This window comes from Lactuca serriola, chromosome 5 (assembly GCF_051521515.1).
Source record: "Lactuca serriola cultivar US96UC23 chromosome 5, Lser_US96UC23_V15, whole genome shotgun sequence".
In the NCBI taxonomy this organism is placed as follows: Eukaryota; Viridiplantae; Streptophyta; class Magnoliopsida; order Asterales; family Asteraceae; genus Lactuca; species Lactuca serriola.
This window is the reverse complement of record NC_136412.1, coordinates 150,230,293-150,245,973: the sequence shown is the minus strand read 5'-3', so window position 1 is coordinate 150,245,973 and position 15,681 is coordinate 150,230,293. Positions and strand designations below refer to the sequence as shown.

General features: G+C 36.2%; 2 protein-coding genes across 2 annotated transcripts; one reads left to right on the top strand and one right to left on the bottom strand.

Moving 5' to 3' along the window:
- Positions 1–757: 757 nt before the first annotated feature.
- On the top strand, positions 758–4,628 carry ACDO1 (Protein kinase superfamily protein). Its single transcript, XM_079001079.1, has 14 exons — positions 758–1,236; positions 1,328–1,534; positions 1,610–1,699; positions 1,794–1,940; positions 2,023–2,187; positions 2,459–2,599; positions 2,702–2,881; positions 2,985–3,180; positions 3,274–3,401; positions 3,467–3,538; positions 3,630–3,742; positions 3,833–3,980; positions 4,071–4,140; positions 4,285–4,628. The coding sequence occupies exons 1-14, from the start codon at positions 907–909 to the stop codon at positions 4,347–4,349; spliced, it is 2,052 nt and encodes a 683-aa protein (XP_078857205.1). The 5' UTR covers positions 758–906; the 3' UTR covers positions 4,350–4,628.
- A 986-nt stretch (positions 4,629–5,614) lies between these two features.
- On the bottom strand, positions 5,615–8,435 carry LOC145053099 (protein KAKU4-like). The gene is made up of 8 exons (XM_079001077.1): positions 8,043–8,435; positions 7,630–7,694; positions 7,444–7,520; positions 7,258–7,331; positions 7,030–7,163; positions 6,717–6,936; positions 6,529–6,602; positions 5,615–6,180 (listed from the first exon to the last, which is right to left on the bottom strand). The coding sequence occupies exons 1-8, from the start codon at positions 8,305–8,307 to the stop codon at positions 6,004–6,006; spliced, it is 1,086 nt and encodes a 361-aa protein (XP_078857203.1). The 5' UTR covers positions 8,308–8,435; the 3' UTR covers positions 5,615–6,003.
- Positions 8,436–15,681: the final 7,246 nt, after the last annotated feature.

The following is a 15,681-nucleotide window of genomic DNA, read 5'->3' as shown; positions in this document are numbered from 1 at the left end:
AATACTTTTACATATGAAGATCTCACTATGTAATGGCTCACACTCATAAAGATAACTACAAATGTATAGCAAGTTAATCCATATGATTAACTTGCTTAAGATCTAAAGATTGTACAAGAAACACTAATAAACACAAAGCATATTAGGGTTTACAAAGCTATATCGCAGCTAGGTTTCAATGAGAGCAACATGGGATGAAGAGGGTGCTCTAAAACAGCCACTTAAATATGTTGGATCAAACAAATAGATCCATGCGACCTGGTAGAAGGTCGTGTTTCGTTCCATCTTTCCAAGAAAACGAGTCACAGCCTACCAACTTTAAGCTTTTGTCCGATTAGCCCCTCTAACTTGCAACTCACCTGCTTAAACCACCAACTTCTAATAAGCTAGATAAAACTATTTGACTACTTACAAATTAACAAAATTTGCACAAAACTAAATAAGTTAGGAAAAATAAAACAGCACCGGAACTTCATATAATGTTCACCGACTTATGACAACTTGTTTCAAGATAGTAACATTGAAATAAATTATGACATGATATGATTGATTATAGCGAACATAATTAGCTTATCTTTAATTTGATCTGATTTCATTTCTGTCCTATTTTGTGATCGAACGAATAACTTTCTGAAAAGGCTTGTGGGCCAATTTTCCTGGAGTTTCCAGCCATTCTCACGTGTACACGTGGCTAATTAATGCTCTTCCATTATTCGTTTAATCGTTTTTGTTATCCACCTTCAACCGCAGTCTTTCAGTTGAACACTCAATCCCCCAAATCATCATTTGCAATTTTGCATCATCAACATTCCCATAAAACTTCACAACCAAATTCCCCAATTTCGCATTCAGTTCATACTCCTAAGGATCTTTTTCCTCAATTTTAAATTCCTTGGATCACGATTCATGGAAATGAGTACCACTAGTTATCATATACCCAAACCATTTCTGAATTCCAGTTGTTATTCGCCTGTTGGTGTGTCCGCAACTTGGATCACCCGTTTTCCTGTTGCTGTTGTTCGTAATCGTCGCTCCAGTAATCGGAAAACGTTGAAGGTTGTTAAGGCGGTAGCGGCGGCATCCACTGCTCGTGGTCGTGCTGCCGTGAACGGAGGTAGCCGGAGTGAACAGGAATTGCAATCGTCGTCAAATGCCTCCATTAGTAGCAGTGCGTTAGAGCAATTAGATATCGAGCGTGGTGTTTGTATTCCGTTTCGAAAGTACACCCCTGATACTGTGAGTATACCTTGTTGTATGTATATGGATTTGACATACACTCTCTATGATCAATAATAATTGTTCATCTCGTTTTGAATTGTGTATGAAGGTTAGAAGTAAGGTGTTGGAGTCACAAGGTGCGATTTTATCACTGGTTGGAAGAGGAGTTGAGATTGTTTGGAAGTTGGGATTCTACTGGACAAGATTGGTGTATGATTATCTAGTTGGTCGTGATGAAGAAGTTGTTCCTTTTCGTGCTAGGCAGCTCAGGAATCTATTATGCGATTTGGGTCCTTCTTTCATCAAAGCTGGCCAGGTTTTCCACTCTTTAACAATTGTAGTTTGCTTTTATTTCTTTTGATGTATTGACTCTTTTGTAACTTGCTCACAGGTTCTCGCAAACAGACCTGATATTATTAGGGAAGACTACATGAATGAACTTTGCATTCTTCAAGATGATGTTCCTCCTTTTCCTAATCAGGTAATGACCTCATATATCCAGTCTATGCACCACAACATGTTCTTTACACCCTATATTTCCTTTAAGCTGTGAGTGGTTTAACAATGATATTTAGGTTGCTTTCAACATTATAGAAGAGGAGTTAGGTCAACCTCTTGAAGCTGTTTTCAGCAAAATTTCATCAGAGACCATAGCAGCTGCAAGTTTAGGTCAAGTTTACAGGGCTACTCTACGTGCTTCAGGCGAGGATGTTGCTATTAAGGTCAAAAACATCATTCTAACTTTCCAACATTGTGTGATTTATTAAATCACTATTTTGTTTAACTTTTCTGCTACTTTTTCAGGTCCAAAGGCCTGAAATAGAGCCTATAATATACAGGGACCTATTCCTGTTCCGGACACTTGCTTCATTCCTGAATGGAATCAGTTTACAGAAGTTGGGTTGCAATGCAGAGCTTATAGTTGATGAATTTGGTGAGAAGCTTCTGGAGGAGCTTGATTATACATTGGTAGTATTCAGATTATAATCTCATGCTTTGAGGCTGTGTTTGTTACACTGGACTGGACAAGCTTTCTAGGGCTAGTTTTGATGATCAGGGTAAAAAGGGCATTCTTGTCTTTTACACACCCTCCCACCTTTATCAAACACAGTACAACCTGTCATGTCTTGTCCTAACCTGTGTAACAAACAGAGCCTGATGGAACCATCAAGGTAGCTCATTTTACACATGGGTATTAACTTTTTAACAATTGGAATTTTTTGATTTTTGAAATGATTAGGAAGCACGTAACATTGAAGATTTTCTTGAAAACTTCAAAGGAGATCCAACTGTGAAAATTCCAAGGGCATACAGACAGCTTTCTGGTTCACGTGTTCTAGTGATGGAATGGATTGATGGAATCCGGTGTACTGATCCACAGGTTTGAATGCTAAACATGTAAAAATGTTTTTGGAAAGAAGATATCACAAACAATATTTGATGATGTATTATAACATGTTTACTTTTTTTTTTTGGTTCTCAGGCCATTAAGGAGGCTGGGATTGATGTAAATGGATTTTTGACTGTTGGTGTTAGTGCTGCTTTGAGACAATTGCTTGAGTTTGGTTTGTTTCATGGTGATCCTCACCCTGGAAATATCTTTGCCATGCGGGATGGACGTATTGCTTATGTGGACTTTGGGAATGTTGCTCAGTTAAGCCAGGTATTGTTTATTCGTTTGTTATAACATCTTACTTTCATTTATTTGTATTAGAGCTTTGTAGTTTGAAAAATCAACCTTTTGTTTTGTTTTTGTTTTTGTTCAGCAAAATAAACAGATTTTAATCGATGCTGTTGTCCATGCTGTGAATGAAGATTATGCTGAGATGGCATATGATTTCACAAGACTTGGATTTCTTGCTAAAGGAACAGATGTCTCCCCCATTATTCCAGCTTTGGAATCTATTTGGCAGAATTCTGCAGGAAAAGGATTAGCTGATTTTAATTTTAGAAGTGTTACAGGTAATAATATATATATATATATATATATATATAATACTAACTAAACCACTATAAATAATGTATATGTGATTATGAACCTATGTGTATCAATAGGGAAATTCAATCAACTTGTGTATCAATACCCTATTCGGATTCCAGAAAGATTTTCTCTTGTCATTCGTTCTTTATTGACTCAAGAAGGCATCTGTTTCACACTAAAACCAGATTTTAAGTTTCTTGAGGTAAATTTCCTTTTATTATTATTACTATTATTTGTCTACATATTAATAACCAAAACACTTCACAGGTTGCATATCCATACATTGCAAAACGTCTTTTAACAGATCCAAATCCCGCTCTTCGTGAACGCCTTGTTCAGGTCAGGTTTACAAACCCTTCAAATTTTTTTTTTTTTATTTTTTTTTTATAAAAAATCTTTAATTACTTATTTATTCCTTTTATGTTATTAGGTTTTGTTCAAAGATGGTCTTTTCCAATGGAAGAGGCTCGAAAACTTAATCGTGTTGGCAAAAGAGAATGTAACAAAAATGAGCAGCAATCCTGCATACCAAGGAAACAGCACGTAAGATCTTATCTTATCTCCAGGTGGGAATTTACCGTTTTACCCTTCACCACATTGAAGTAATATTTTTTTCTTTTTTGTTTGGATCAGGGAAAGTTCGAGAGGGCTGCAGGTTCAAAGAAAGTTGGATCTAACGGACACGATTAAAGATGGGGCTCGGCTTTTCTTGATTGATGAAGGAATACGTAGGCAACTTCTTCTTGCATTAACAGAGGATTCTAAGCTTCATATTGAAGAGGTATTGTATAACCCGATGGGTATTTTGGTCTTTTGTGTAGTGTAGTGTAGGTTTGAACTCATGTTATTGTGTGTTTTTACTTTTTTGTAGCTTGTGGATGTGTATAGGCTTGTTGAAGATCAAATAGACATTCCCTCAGTTGCTTTGGAGGTTGTCAGAGGTATGATTTATAAAATATATATATATATATATATATATATATATATATATATATATATATATATATATATATATTTATTATTATCTTGTCTTTTTTCCTTTTTTGGATAATTTGACTTTATGAATAATTTGATTTTTTTTGCAGACTTGCCTTCAGCTGCTCGTGATTTCATGCTTTCATGGAGTGCTTCTGTATTATCCGATAAATGATTCGGGTTTTTTTGACACACGTGTTCATAGAGGTATAAAAAAAGTTATAGTTACATAATTTGTATAGAATTAAGCCATCAAATATTTTTTTGGCTAAACAAATTTATAGGTAAAAAAAAAGGAAAAGAAATTTGTTAAGTTGATGCACAATAATTAGTCTTCTATATCGGGACTAATATAAATACATACCATTGATGGCCTTGATGTATTGTATATAAAACGGAAATGACACTACTCGGAGCTTTATGAAGCTAGTTTTAGTGAACTTTACTTGAGTAATGCTTTGACATTGTTGAATATTCCTTTTTTTTGTGTGATAAAATAAAAGGACAAATATTGAGTAATGGTGTTACTGGTTTAGTTAATCTTGAAATTTCAACACATTTTGAATTTGAACATAAAATTGTTTCCAAGATTATATGTAGAGAACCAAAACAACTTGGTGATAGTCTTGATTAATGATATCACTCATCCAAATATATTATTATTAATATCATGTTTACATTACATATAGGGTCAAATGCTTATTTGTGTAGTAAAGTTAGCAAAAGGGCTTTACATTAATTGTACAACTGATTTTCATTCAAGATATTACATGTCGGGGAATATTGTGTGATCAAATACTTGATTATCTTTAAATTTGTTTAAAATTTTGTACGATCTCCATTTAGGTTATTCTATATTAAAAAACCATGTACTTTCAAAATATGAAACGTCTTCAATTATAAATTTTTTTATGTATGTAAATTTATTATAAAGCTGAAGTAATTTTAAGGTTAGTAGTAGATGTGACAATTTTAGAAGTCAAATTCAAAGACTAATTTCTCAAAAGAAATTTTTTTGAATGGTGGTTGTATTCTATTTCCCACATAATATCCTCCTACTTGTAAGAACACAACATTTTTTAATATTGTGTACAAATCATCATCCTACCTATATATGCATATTTCTTTATAATGTGTTGTGATTGATAAATATGACGTTGACCAAGCGATTAGTTTTTCTTTAGTTTTTTTTTTTTTTTCTAAAAACATTACAATATATTATTTTATACAAGTTCACTTTTTCCAACGTATGTAAAATATTTAGAAAGAACATACACAAATTTGGTTTTACGAATTTTACACGTGAAAGTTGGCTAAGTGATAGGGTAGCCAATAAAACATGCTATATCAAGTCCCGGTAACCTATTTTGAACAACTTTCGTAATTGGTTACCTCTATAAAAATTAAAATGCAAAAAAAGTATATTTTTAACAAGTTGGCTATAAAAATAACTTTATTTCAATCATTAAACATCCATGAAACTACAACACACATTTAAGTTGCATTACATCATAGTGCATATTAGTACATACCACAACTCCTCTTCACAATATCCTACCAAATTACACATCACATCATACAAATAGACTAAATTAGTTTAAACACACAACTAGTTTTTCAAACCTACATAAACCCACCCTAACCCTAACCCTAACCCTAACCCTTGGCTAAAAGTTAACATCTACTAATGATACAACAAACCCCCCTAAAGTTTACATCCATTGACACAATAAACCCTAAAACTTGTACCAACATTTGTCTTGTGTTGTGTTGTCTTGTCTTGTCTAGTCAGTAGCAGCTACTTACAATCACAATCACAATCCAACCAATCATTTGTCCTTTTGGTTTTGATTGTATCTCCTGTTTCTTGCCATTGCCCGTGTCACCGGGCTATTTGTTGTTCTAATAAAGCCAGACGGATCATTTGTGTTTGAGCTTCCTTGTGAACCATTCACATCATGATTCCTTTCCACTTTTGATTTCACATCATCTTCATCCTCTTTTTCCTATATTATTATTATTATCAAGGGAATCATTAATTAATTGTATTCTTATATTATGTTAACACTTAACATACCCGTTTCTTACATGCTTTCTAGGGCTATTTTTCATAATCAGGTCGACAAGGGCATTCTCGTCTTTTGCATATCTTGTTCCACCTTTTCGGTTGGGACAAAAAGTTACAATTTTTGTCTCATTCACATCAGTCTCAGTGTGTGTGGTGTCTTGGACTGACACTGAGAGACAAAAAGATGGGACTTGATTTCTGGTTTATGCAAAAGACAAGAATGCCCTTATTATAAAAAATAGCCTTAGAAAGCTCGTTTTCACATATGGAATTGGCAAAATTTTACCTGGTTTTGTTCCTCGATGGTTGGCAGGGATGAAAAGGCTTCGGTGGGCCCATGATCTTGAGTGGTTGTCAAATCTGAAATTAAGAAAAAAAGGAATAAAGGAAAGGCGAGAGATTTATGTAAATAAAATTATACTAATTGTTTAATCTGTATAGAATCATCTGGAGATATTAGGCAAAGATACCAACCTGAGAGGCCTAAACCTAAAGTACCCCCCTCTGAAGCCAAATTTACAATTTCATCCTCTGGTTGTGGTTCCATAGTTGGTTTAACATTAACATTAACAACCTCCAAAATCTTGTCAAGTTTTGGTGATTCATGGCGAATTAACAGATCTTCTGTTGCCTTTGATCGCAACCGTTGTATTTCATCCTGAATGTTCCATGATCCACTAGAAACATAATCCTTCTGTTGCATGCATTAAATCATACCCAATGTAATAATAAGTAGAAGGTGTTGATCAAATCAGAAAAACATAAGCTGCAAAATGGTAGTACTAACATTTGGTGTTGTTGTAACAGATTTGGAGCCATGAATGTGATTTTCCATGTCTGACTTTGAACTTGATCCAACCATGTTTTTTGTAATCACTTTTCTTGCTTCCATGATTACTTGGTTGTGAGTATCTGGACTCTCTGTTAACAAAATACAACATCATATTCATATATCCAAATTCAAGAAAGAAAGCAACAGTAATATTAGAGATTTTCATATTCCTCATAATCTTACTTGTTCCAACATCTCCCATGGTGTAATCTACAACTCGTGAATTGATAATCTCTATTACTCTATCACATTCTTCCCTGTTAAAAAATTGTAAAATATGTACATAAGTAGAAAACAAAAGACAAAACATTTACAATATAATTGTTATGAAATGAAACCACAAAATGGGAGAGGAAAAGAGTATCTTACCTTGAATAGCGTTCGAGCATAAGTAGTTGTTCAACTAAATATAAAATCTCACTCTTTCCAGATGAACTGCCTTCATTCTGGTATAATAAAAGTGGATACTACTTAGACATATATATACATTTAGGCTCATTAAGTGTGGCCATAAAGCTAGGGTTCCATGATACAAAAGAAGAACTTTGAAATTACCTGGTTCAATTCAACACCCCCATCAGAAAGATTTCCATTATCTTCAGATTCATCTTCTATAGCACCTTTGTGAAAACATGTGAGAACAAATTTAAATTATTGATAACCAAATCAATAAACAAGAAATTTAAACGCCAGATGTTACAGGGTGTATGGTCTTTATGACTAACAGTCAAACATTTTACTTAAATTTGTGCGAAATCAAACCAATTTTTTTTCCGGATTGTCATAATTATATCGTACATATGTAACTAGCCCTAATTCGTATATATCCCTTTTTAGCACAATAAGAATCCAAAAATCACAAAGGTTAAACTATGTGTCATTGTGATTTCTGCCAATTTAACACTCAACAAGTCCTCATATTTGACCAATTACTGCATAACTATAAAAAAAGTTCGGATATTCTATACCTGAATCAGAATCGCTGTCTGAAGAAGACGAATGCGAGGCCCAACTCTTGGGGTTCCAAATTGACGAAAAAAGTTTACTAGCACCACCAGCAACAAATTTGGCAGGGAAAACAAGTCCATTTAACCAATTAGGGCTTTCTGGTTGGGGAGGCGCAGTGGGGCGGTCATATGGAGTCTTTCTGGTAGCGCTTCGCCGCCGTTTATAGACTTTTCCACTGGATCTGCCGCCACCGCCGTCTACGGCAGACTGAGGACCGGAATCCATGGTGAGAGAATGGGTTAGTAGGGGAGAAGTAGGAGGAATGGCAACGGTGTTGTTAGTTTGTGGGGGGAAATCGAGCAAATCATCAAATGAGAGAAATCGGAGTTCGGCAGTTATCGGGGGAGTTGATAAAATGTTTCATTTTGTTTAATGTAACTTACATAAATAGTCCCTGAACATATAAATTTTATACGGATAATACCTTTTAATAAAAAACAAATTCAGTTTTCATCATTAAACGGTTTTTTCTCATTCTTGATTCTTCTTCATACTGATATCAGTTGTCTTTCACTACAAAATATGATCATTCAGGAATTCGAATGCCATTTTATTGGGGACATTTTTCTCTAAAATATAAACATAGTTAGTTGATCATCTTTGGTTTTTATTAAAAAAATTGTTTTTATATGTAAGTATGAACAACTCATCGTCTTTTGGTTGTTGGGGGTCTAAACTGTTTTTTACTTGTGTTTCTTGGGTTGATATGGTGTAGAATGCTAGTTGTGTGTGGTTGTTAATTGGTGGGTCGTGTCGGGGTGGTGGTGAGTGTGTGGAGGTGGCAATTAATGACGATGTTAGACGAAAACAAACTTTTTTGGTTAAAAGAAAATTGTATTTAGGCAGATTGTATGCATTGCATGTGACGATTTTAAAATATATAGATATCTTTGAAAAAGACGAACATGTATTTTATGTGATATTCTTATTTTTGGTTGTTTGGATACAGAAGTATCAGGCCGCTAAACATATATATATATATATATATATATATATATATATATATATATATATATATATATATATATATATATATATATATATATATATAGGGAAGGGTTATATGGAAAATAAACAATTAGGGCAACACATGTTAGAACCAATAAAAGCATGACAACACATCACTTTGGAATAACTACATAAATAACTTCCATAATACATTGCTTATGAATAAAGAAATAAACACGTGTCACTTGATCATTGGTTCCAGCATATGTTGCCCTAATTGTTCATTTTCTATTGAACCTACTTCTATATATATATATATATATATATATATATATATATATATATATATATATATATCTACTTTTTAAAAAAAAATAAATATATGCTTTAATGTTTGTGGGTATCATACCATATTCATTATATTTTTTTAACGTAATATTATTTTTTACAGCACCCTACAAAATTGACCACGTCTTACCATACTTTTTTTAATTGAATAAAATGTAATAAATTAAAAAGTATTTTTGTTTTTTTTTCTTTTTTAGTTGAATAACATGTCATTAACTAAAATAAACTTCATTGATTTAGTTGAAACGATTACATTCCTAAAAATGATAAAAAAAAAATAAACATAAAGACGATTATGATCCTAAAAAGAAACAATTACATTCTTAAAACCGACAAAAAAGTTACTACTTGTAATATTTTTTTCATTATTTCCGCTCTAGCCCTCAAAACCATATCGAGCTCGTCTCCGATGAGGTGATCGTAAGGTTTTCTTAAAAATTCCATATCTCGACTTTTTTGCTCGTCCTCTCGAGCATGTTGCTTTTCCTCTCTCGGTCTCTTTTTCTCCTCCAACTTCTCATTTTCAAAACTCAAACAACTCTGAAAATTCCATATCTCGACTTTTTTGCTCGTCCTCTCGAGCATGTTGCTTTTCCTCTCTCGGTCTCTTTTTCCCCTCCAACTTCTCCTTTTCAAAACTCAAACAACTCTGAAAATTCAAATTATAAACTTCCAAACTAGTAGCAACTCTATGTATTTCATCACCTCTTTCCGTTCCCGGTGTATTCGACGGCGATCCTCCTTTTTTTGCCCTATCTCGACCCATCGGTCAAACCACTTCTTCCAACTCAAGCTTGTCCACTTCGTTCAAATCAACCCCAAAAATGGGCATCCAATGAAGTAGTGTAAGACGTCTCGGAAATTTTGGTTCTTTTCGAACCACCTTCTTCGCTACCATATTCTTTTATCCATTTCGGGGACGTAACATCCCAAAAATCCGTAGAAAAATTTTATTTTTAACATGAGTTGTTCCAAAACCAGTCAGAATAGATATATTATTTAAACATCAAAGTAAAAAACATAAACAACCATGCAAAATAAAACTTTGGGGGATGTTATGCAGTCATGCCAAACCCTTCTCTATCGAACTGGTAGTACTGAAACCATAACCATAAAACTGTAAGCACAAAGCTTAGTGAGTCCCCCAAAATACCACATACCATACATACAATGGGCCTCGCCTGACATCCATCGGGCCACGCCTCGTACAGATTTGACCGTAACATGCCATGGGCCCCGCCTAACACATTCATCAGGCCCGCCTGGCATCGGGCCCCGCCCAATATAGATACAAACATATACAATACATGCAAGAGTCACAAAATAGCTAACATTATGTTGGAATAGTGTCTAAGGCTATAACTATATTAGGCAAGTATTTGACCCGGTTGAGCATGGTCCTTTTGGGTTGCCTTCACCATAGCAACTTGACATGATGGTTTATAATGAGAGAAGGAATATTATTAAGGAATAGTAATATTGTTATTTGATTAATATAAGTCATAAATTAATTTGGAATTAATTTGGTGACTTAAAGAGATTAATTAAATAAAGGGGTATAAACTGTCAATTGTTTGATAGTTGCACTTTGGGCTAAATATCCTTTATGGATAAGGGGTGGACGATTTCTAGGGCTAAAGATAGCCATAAAATCGTCCAAGGCTTATCATGGAAAGGATTTGGATTGCTTAGGGCTTAAGTTATCCAATTAGGGTTTAAGGGTGAAACCCTAGGAGCCTTACTAGTATAAATAGACCCTATGGGTTGAGGGAATTCGACACACTTGTCTCTAAGGAAACCCTAGCCGAATTCTTCCTCCCCTCTCCTCTCTCTTAAATCATCTTCTTGCTAGTTGGTGTTTGTAAGCCATTAGAGGAGTGACAATTATGACTCTAAAGCCTCAAGGACAACAAGATCAAGCAAGTGATTCAAGGTAAACTTCTATTCTCTGATTTCATATTGTTATTATTGTATATTAGCCATTAGAAGTCTTGGATTCAATGTATATTCAATTAGAGAAACCTAGATCCAAGCATTAGGGTTGCATGTGCACATAGGGATGTTCATATGGCTAAAACCCATCACATTATACATATCACATTCTAGTGGGTCGACATTGGTGCCTTCTAGGGTTGTGCATAGGTCGGTTTTGGACCTAAACCCAACCCATAAATGGTCGGTTTCTGGTTTTCAGAACCCAATAGGATCGGTTTCTGGTCAGTTCGGTTTCTTGGGTTCTGAGGTCGGTTTGGGCGTTTTTTCGGTTTCTTGGGTTCAACTCATACACTCACGAGTTATGGGTTTAAGCCCATGGGTTTTGTGTTTTATCCCATTTTCCATAAATGAAGCAACAAGTTAAACACTTCAAAAAACTCCAAATTTAAGTTAAATACTTCAAAAACACGAGTCTTACAACAAATAGTCTATTACAAGCTACAACCAAAGCCCGAAATAGTCTATTACAACCAAAACACCATCAAGTATGGTTCGGTTTCTCGGGTTGGATGGATCGGTTTTTTGGGATGGTTTGTCGGTTTTAAATATGGGTCGGCTTCTCGGGTTGGATGGGTTGGTTTCTGGGTAAAAACCAAAACCGAACGTTGTTTTTCAGTTTTTAAAAAATTCAAACCCTAACTGTCGGTTTTGCTTCGGTTTCAGTTTCGTCGGTTTTAGTCGGTTTCTTGATTTCTTGGTTTGAGTTTGTTCACCCCTACTGCCTTCGACCCACAAGTATAGTGAGGAGACTCACCTCAATCTAGTGATAACCAAATCACACACATGTTGCTGTTACCGAGCCCTTCACACTAAACATATCCAAAATCATCCCTAATCAATAATTAAGGCAATCACCCATAATCCAAGGTCCAATGATATTCCATCATGCTAAGGGATAAAATACCATTTTAGCCTTCCCAAACTTGGACCCACAAATCATGGCCCAAACCCAAAATGATCTAAAGACCAAAATGGATTCTGGTGAGTACACCTCTCATACCACCATTGTATGCCGAACATACAATGCGACCGGATAGAGGGTTAACGGGTTGAACCCGTTACGCGCATCGTACCAGGAGGGTACACCCAGCGTAACTCATTGCAGCCCAAACTCAATTTTAATCCTCTTAAAACCTTAAGACTTTACGCCTAACACCCAGATCTGATCCTAAGGGACGTCTTAAGTCATAAATTTCATGACTTTATGACTTTGCATGGCTTAATGGCGCCCAAACCAAAGCCCTGGATTCATAACTTCACCAAAAGACCACTAACTCATTCATGGAAGAGGTATACCCATCAAGATTCGATTTTCTGACTTATTGACCTCAACAATGATCATAAATGAGGCTCAAAGGTTCCGGAGTAACTTCTAATCACAAGATTCAAGCCATGAGACCAAAACGTGCTCATAACATAACCCAAAGCTAGATCTACATAAAAGAACCATCAAGATTAAAGATTTATACCTCAAGAAGAAAGATCAAGGTGAACAAGGTCTGGATCTACAAGCTCCAAGACAACCAACACTTCTCCAATGAGCTCCTTCTTCTCCAATATGCACCAAGAACACTCCAAAACACTCAAAAGCTCAAGGATCTCATAAATGGGGCTAGGGTTTCGAATTTAGGGTTAGAGATGATGGAAGCTGAAGGTAAGAAGGGTTTTCAATAAGTTAAGGTCTTTAAATAGGGTCCAAGACCCAAATATTAGGGTTTGAGTCTGCTTTGCATATGCCCGGTGTACTCCAGGTACGCCCATCATACGAGAGTGAATCTTCACGATCATTTAAGCCTAGTACGCCCAGCGTACTAGCCTAAACCCAAATCGTTCCTAACTTCTAATGGCCATAACTCCCGCATCCCAAATCCGTTTTCGGTGATCTTTATATGCTCGGAAAAGGTAACGACAAAACCCTACAATGTCATCTAATCTCCTTCGACTTAAAACCCTCCGAACTTGAATCCTTAACTCAAGAAGAGGTCTGAAGCATCACTTAACCATTATACCCTTGGACTCCAAGCACCAACCGAGAGCTTAGGTCACACGAGCTATATGATCCACACTCAAATAGGTCTAAAACCCAAACCCTTAAAGTATAGGGCCATATCTTGATCCACTAATTCCCATAATTCCTGAAATAGGAAGCTTCTCGAAACCAGATGTTACAATTCTCCCCCACTTAAACTGGATTTCATCCTTGAAATCACTCATTGCTGCCTTCCAAGCATACTGACGATCCAACCAATTCTTCTTGAATCCTATTTCGGCTAAATGTTGACTCATACACACAGTGACCTTCCAATGCTAGCATCAAAACCAACCTTAGCAGGACTCACATGCCCTGATGGAGGATGAATCATTGGCCCCACTAACTTAAGCAATGCATAATAACCATTACTTCTCTGTCAGAAATCTGGACACCCAATACTTTACCTGACCTCCACATAGACAGAACCATTCTAAAACACAATCAATATAAGCTCACTTTGCGATCTGAACAGAACAAAATCCTCCTGGCTCTAAATTATCTAGCTGATACCCATGGCAAACAGAATCCTTGACCATGCATTACTATTGAATATACCTTTCATATAAACAAAGGTGACTCCTAACACGAGTCTCATCCCTTTGTTCTAACCTGAAACTTAACTCTCAACCCAAAATCTAAAGATTAACACTTGCATTCTAACTGAATTCTTCTGATTCCATGGCGACCTTCTACTAAACTAAGATATATAACCCCCAATCATCCGAAAACATCAAGCACGGTCACTCCATGAGACTCTGCCCAAGATTCTAACTGTTACTGGTATCCTGAGCCCAAACACCACATAGATGTCATCCATGACCATAGAGTCATTCTACTCTAAACGTGATCCAAAGCCTTACCCAAACCACTTTCTACCGGGTCTCACCCGTACAGCTATAACTAAACAAGCCTTGCCCACATGTTTCACCCAATCTACACAATCGAACAAACCTTGTCCATGGGTCTCACCCACTCGAGTGCTATACAGGCCCAACATCACCTCAAATCCAATGATTCTCATTCCAAAAAAGGAGTGGTCTACCGACATTACTGTCTGCCTCGACCCAGGTATGTGTTGATCCTCCCTCAGCTCAAAAACCACTCCTTTAATGACCTATCTCATCCTAGTAAATGCTACGACTCCATCTCAGACTTTCAACACTTCCCTGACAGCCTATCATCCTTGTGTATGCTACGACTACCTCGTGGTCTTACAACACTCCTATATCAGCCATGAGACTGACTCATGGTCTTGCTCTTCATATACCATACCAACCCACAATTAACACACGAGTCAAAACCACATCAGATGTATCCCAATCAGGTGTTTGGGTCATGCTTCGAACCTCAAAGCCTTCATTAGACAAGAACAAGTAGATAGGCTCTAACACAACCCTCAGCGTGGATCCAATCACATATTTTCCATGCATTACTACGAATGCGTCACCCTATCGACGCAAGGTTTTGAATCCCCAACCTTGTGCAACATCTATCCGAACCACCACTTAAACTAGCTCTCCATTTGACTAAGGGTTTGGAACTCCTCCTTGTTCCGCACTTGAAACTATTCTAACAAATCTAAACGGTTCTACCCCACTTGGATTTAACTACACCATGCTAACCTCACTAAAGACAACGAATGATGAACCCCTTTACCGGAACTGATGGATCGCTAACCTAACAACCCACTTGCCGAAGGATACAATTTGAAATTTCTTTGACAAACCTAGCGTCTGAACAAACCAATGCGACCAAAATCATCACCCACTCATTATCACTCTTACCTTAATAATGGTAGTAATCAGATCAAAGAGTCCATTAACAATCAATTTCCATCCATGCTGAGCGACACAAGTACTTCTAAACTTTGACTTCGTTGTCCTAGGAAGGGACAACCGACTTCCGACGAGATCTTTTCCTCAAATCTTATGATATAAGGACCACCCTCATAAACCTAAGAACATCAATATGATGACAAATTTCTTGCACTCCAATTCTGACCAATCCTTTACACCCCAAAACTATCTTGAATTCCAACAATCAAACGAACTTGCACTACAACTTCCTCTGCCCTATTATGCTAAACTAACATGTCGATCCAACTATTGATCCTCCGAGCAGTACCCCTAATTCGCTTTCCCCAAGGGCCCACACTAAAAATGGCTGGAAACCTAAATCTAGCCCAACAAGATGTGCCCCACTCATGACTCTCGGCATGCAAAATGGCATATAACGACCCTTGATAATACTAACCAGGCAGTTACAGGGAAAGCAAA

Coding starts and splice junctions, on each gene's coding strand:
- LOC145053099 (XM_079001077.1), bottom strand. CDS start 8,307: ATGGATTCCGGTCCTCAGTCTGCCGTAGACGGCGGTGGCGGCAGATCC. Junction 7,332..7,443: donor ATGCTCGAACGCTATTCAAG/GTAAGATACTCT, acceptor ATTTTTTAACAG/GGAAGAATGTGATAGAGTAA. Junction 6,181..6,528: donor CCATCGAGGAACAAAACCAG/GTAAAATTTTGC, acceptor ATAATAATATAG/GAAAAAGAGGATGAAGATGA.
- ACDO1 (XM_079001079.1), top strand. CDS start 907: ATGGAAATGAGTACCACTAGTTATCATATACCCAAACCATTTCTGAAT. Junction 2,882..2,984: donor ATGTTGCTCAGTTAAGCCAG/GTATTGTTTATT, acceptor GTTTTTGTTCAG/CAAAATAAACAGATTTTAAT. Junction 4,141..4,284: donor TGCTTTGGAGGTTGTCAGAG/GTATGATTTATA, acceptor TTTTTTTTGCAG/ACTTGCCTTCAGCTGCTCGT.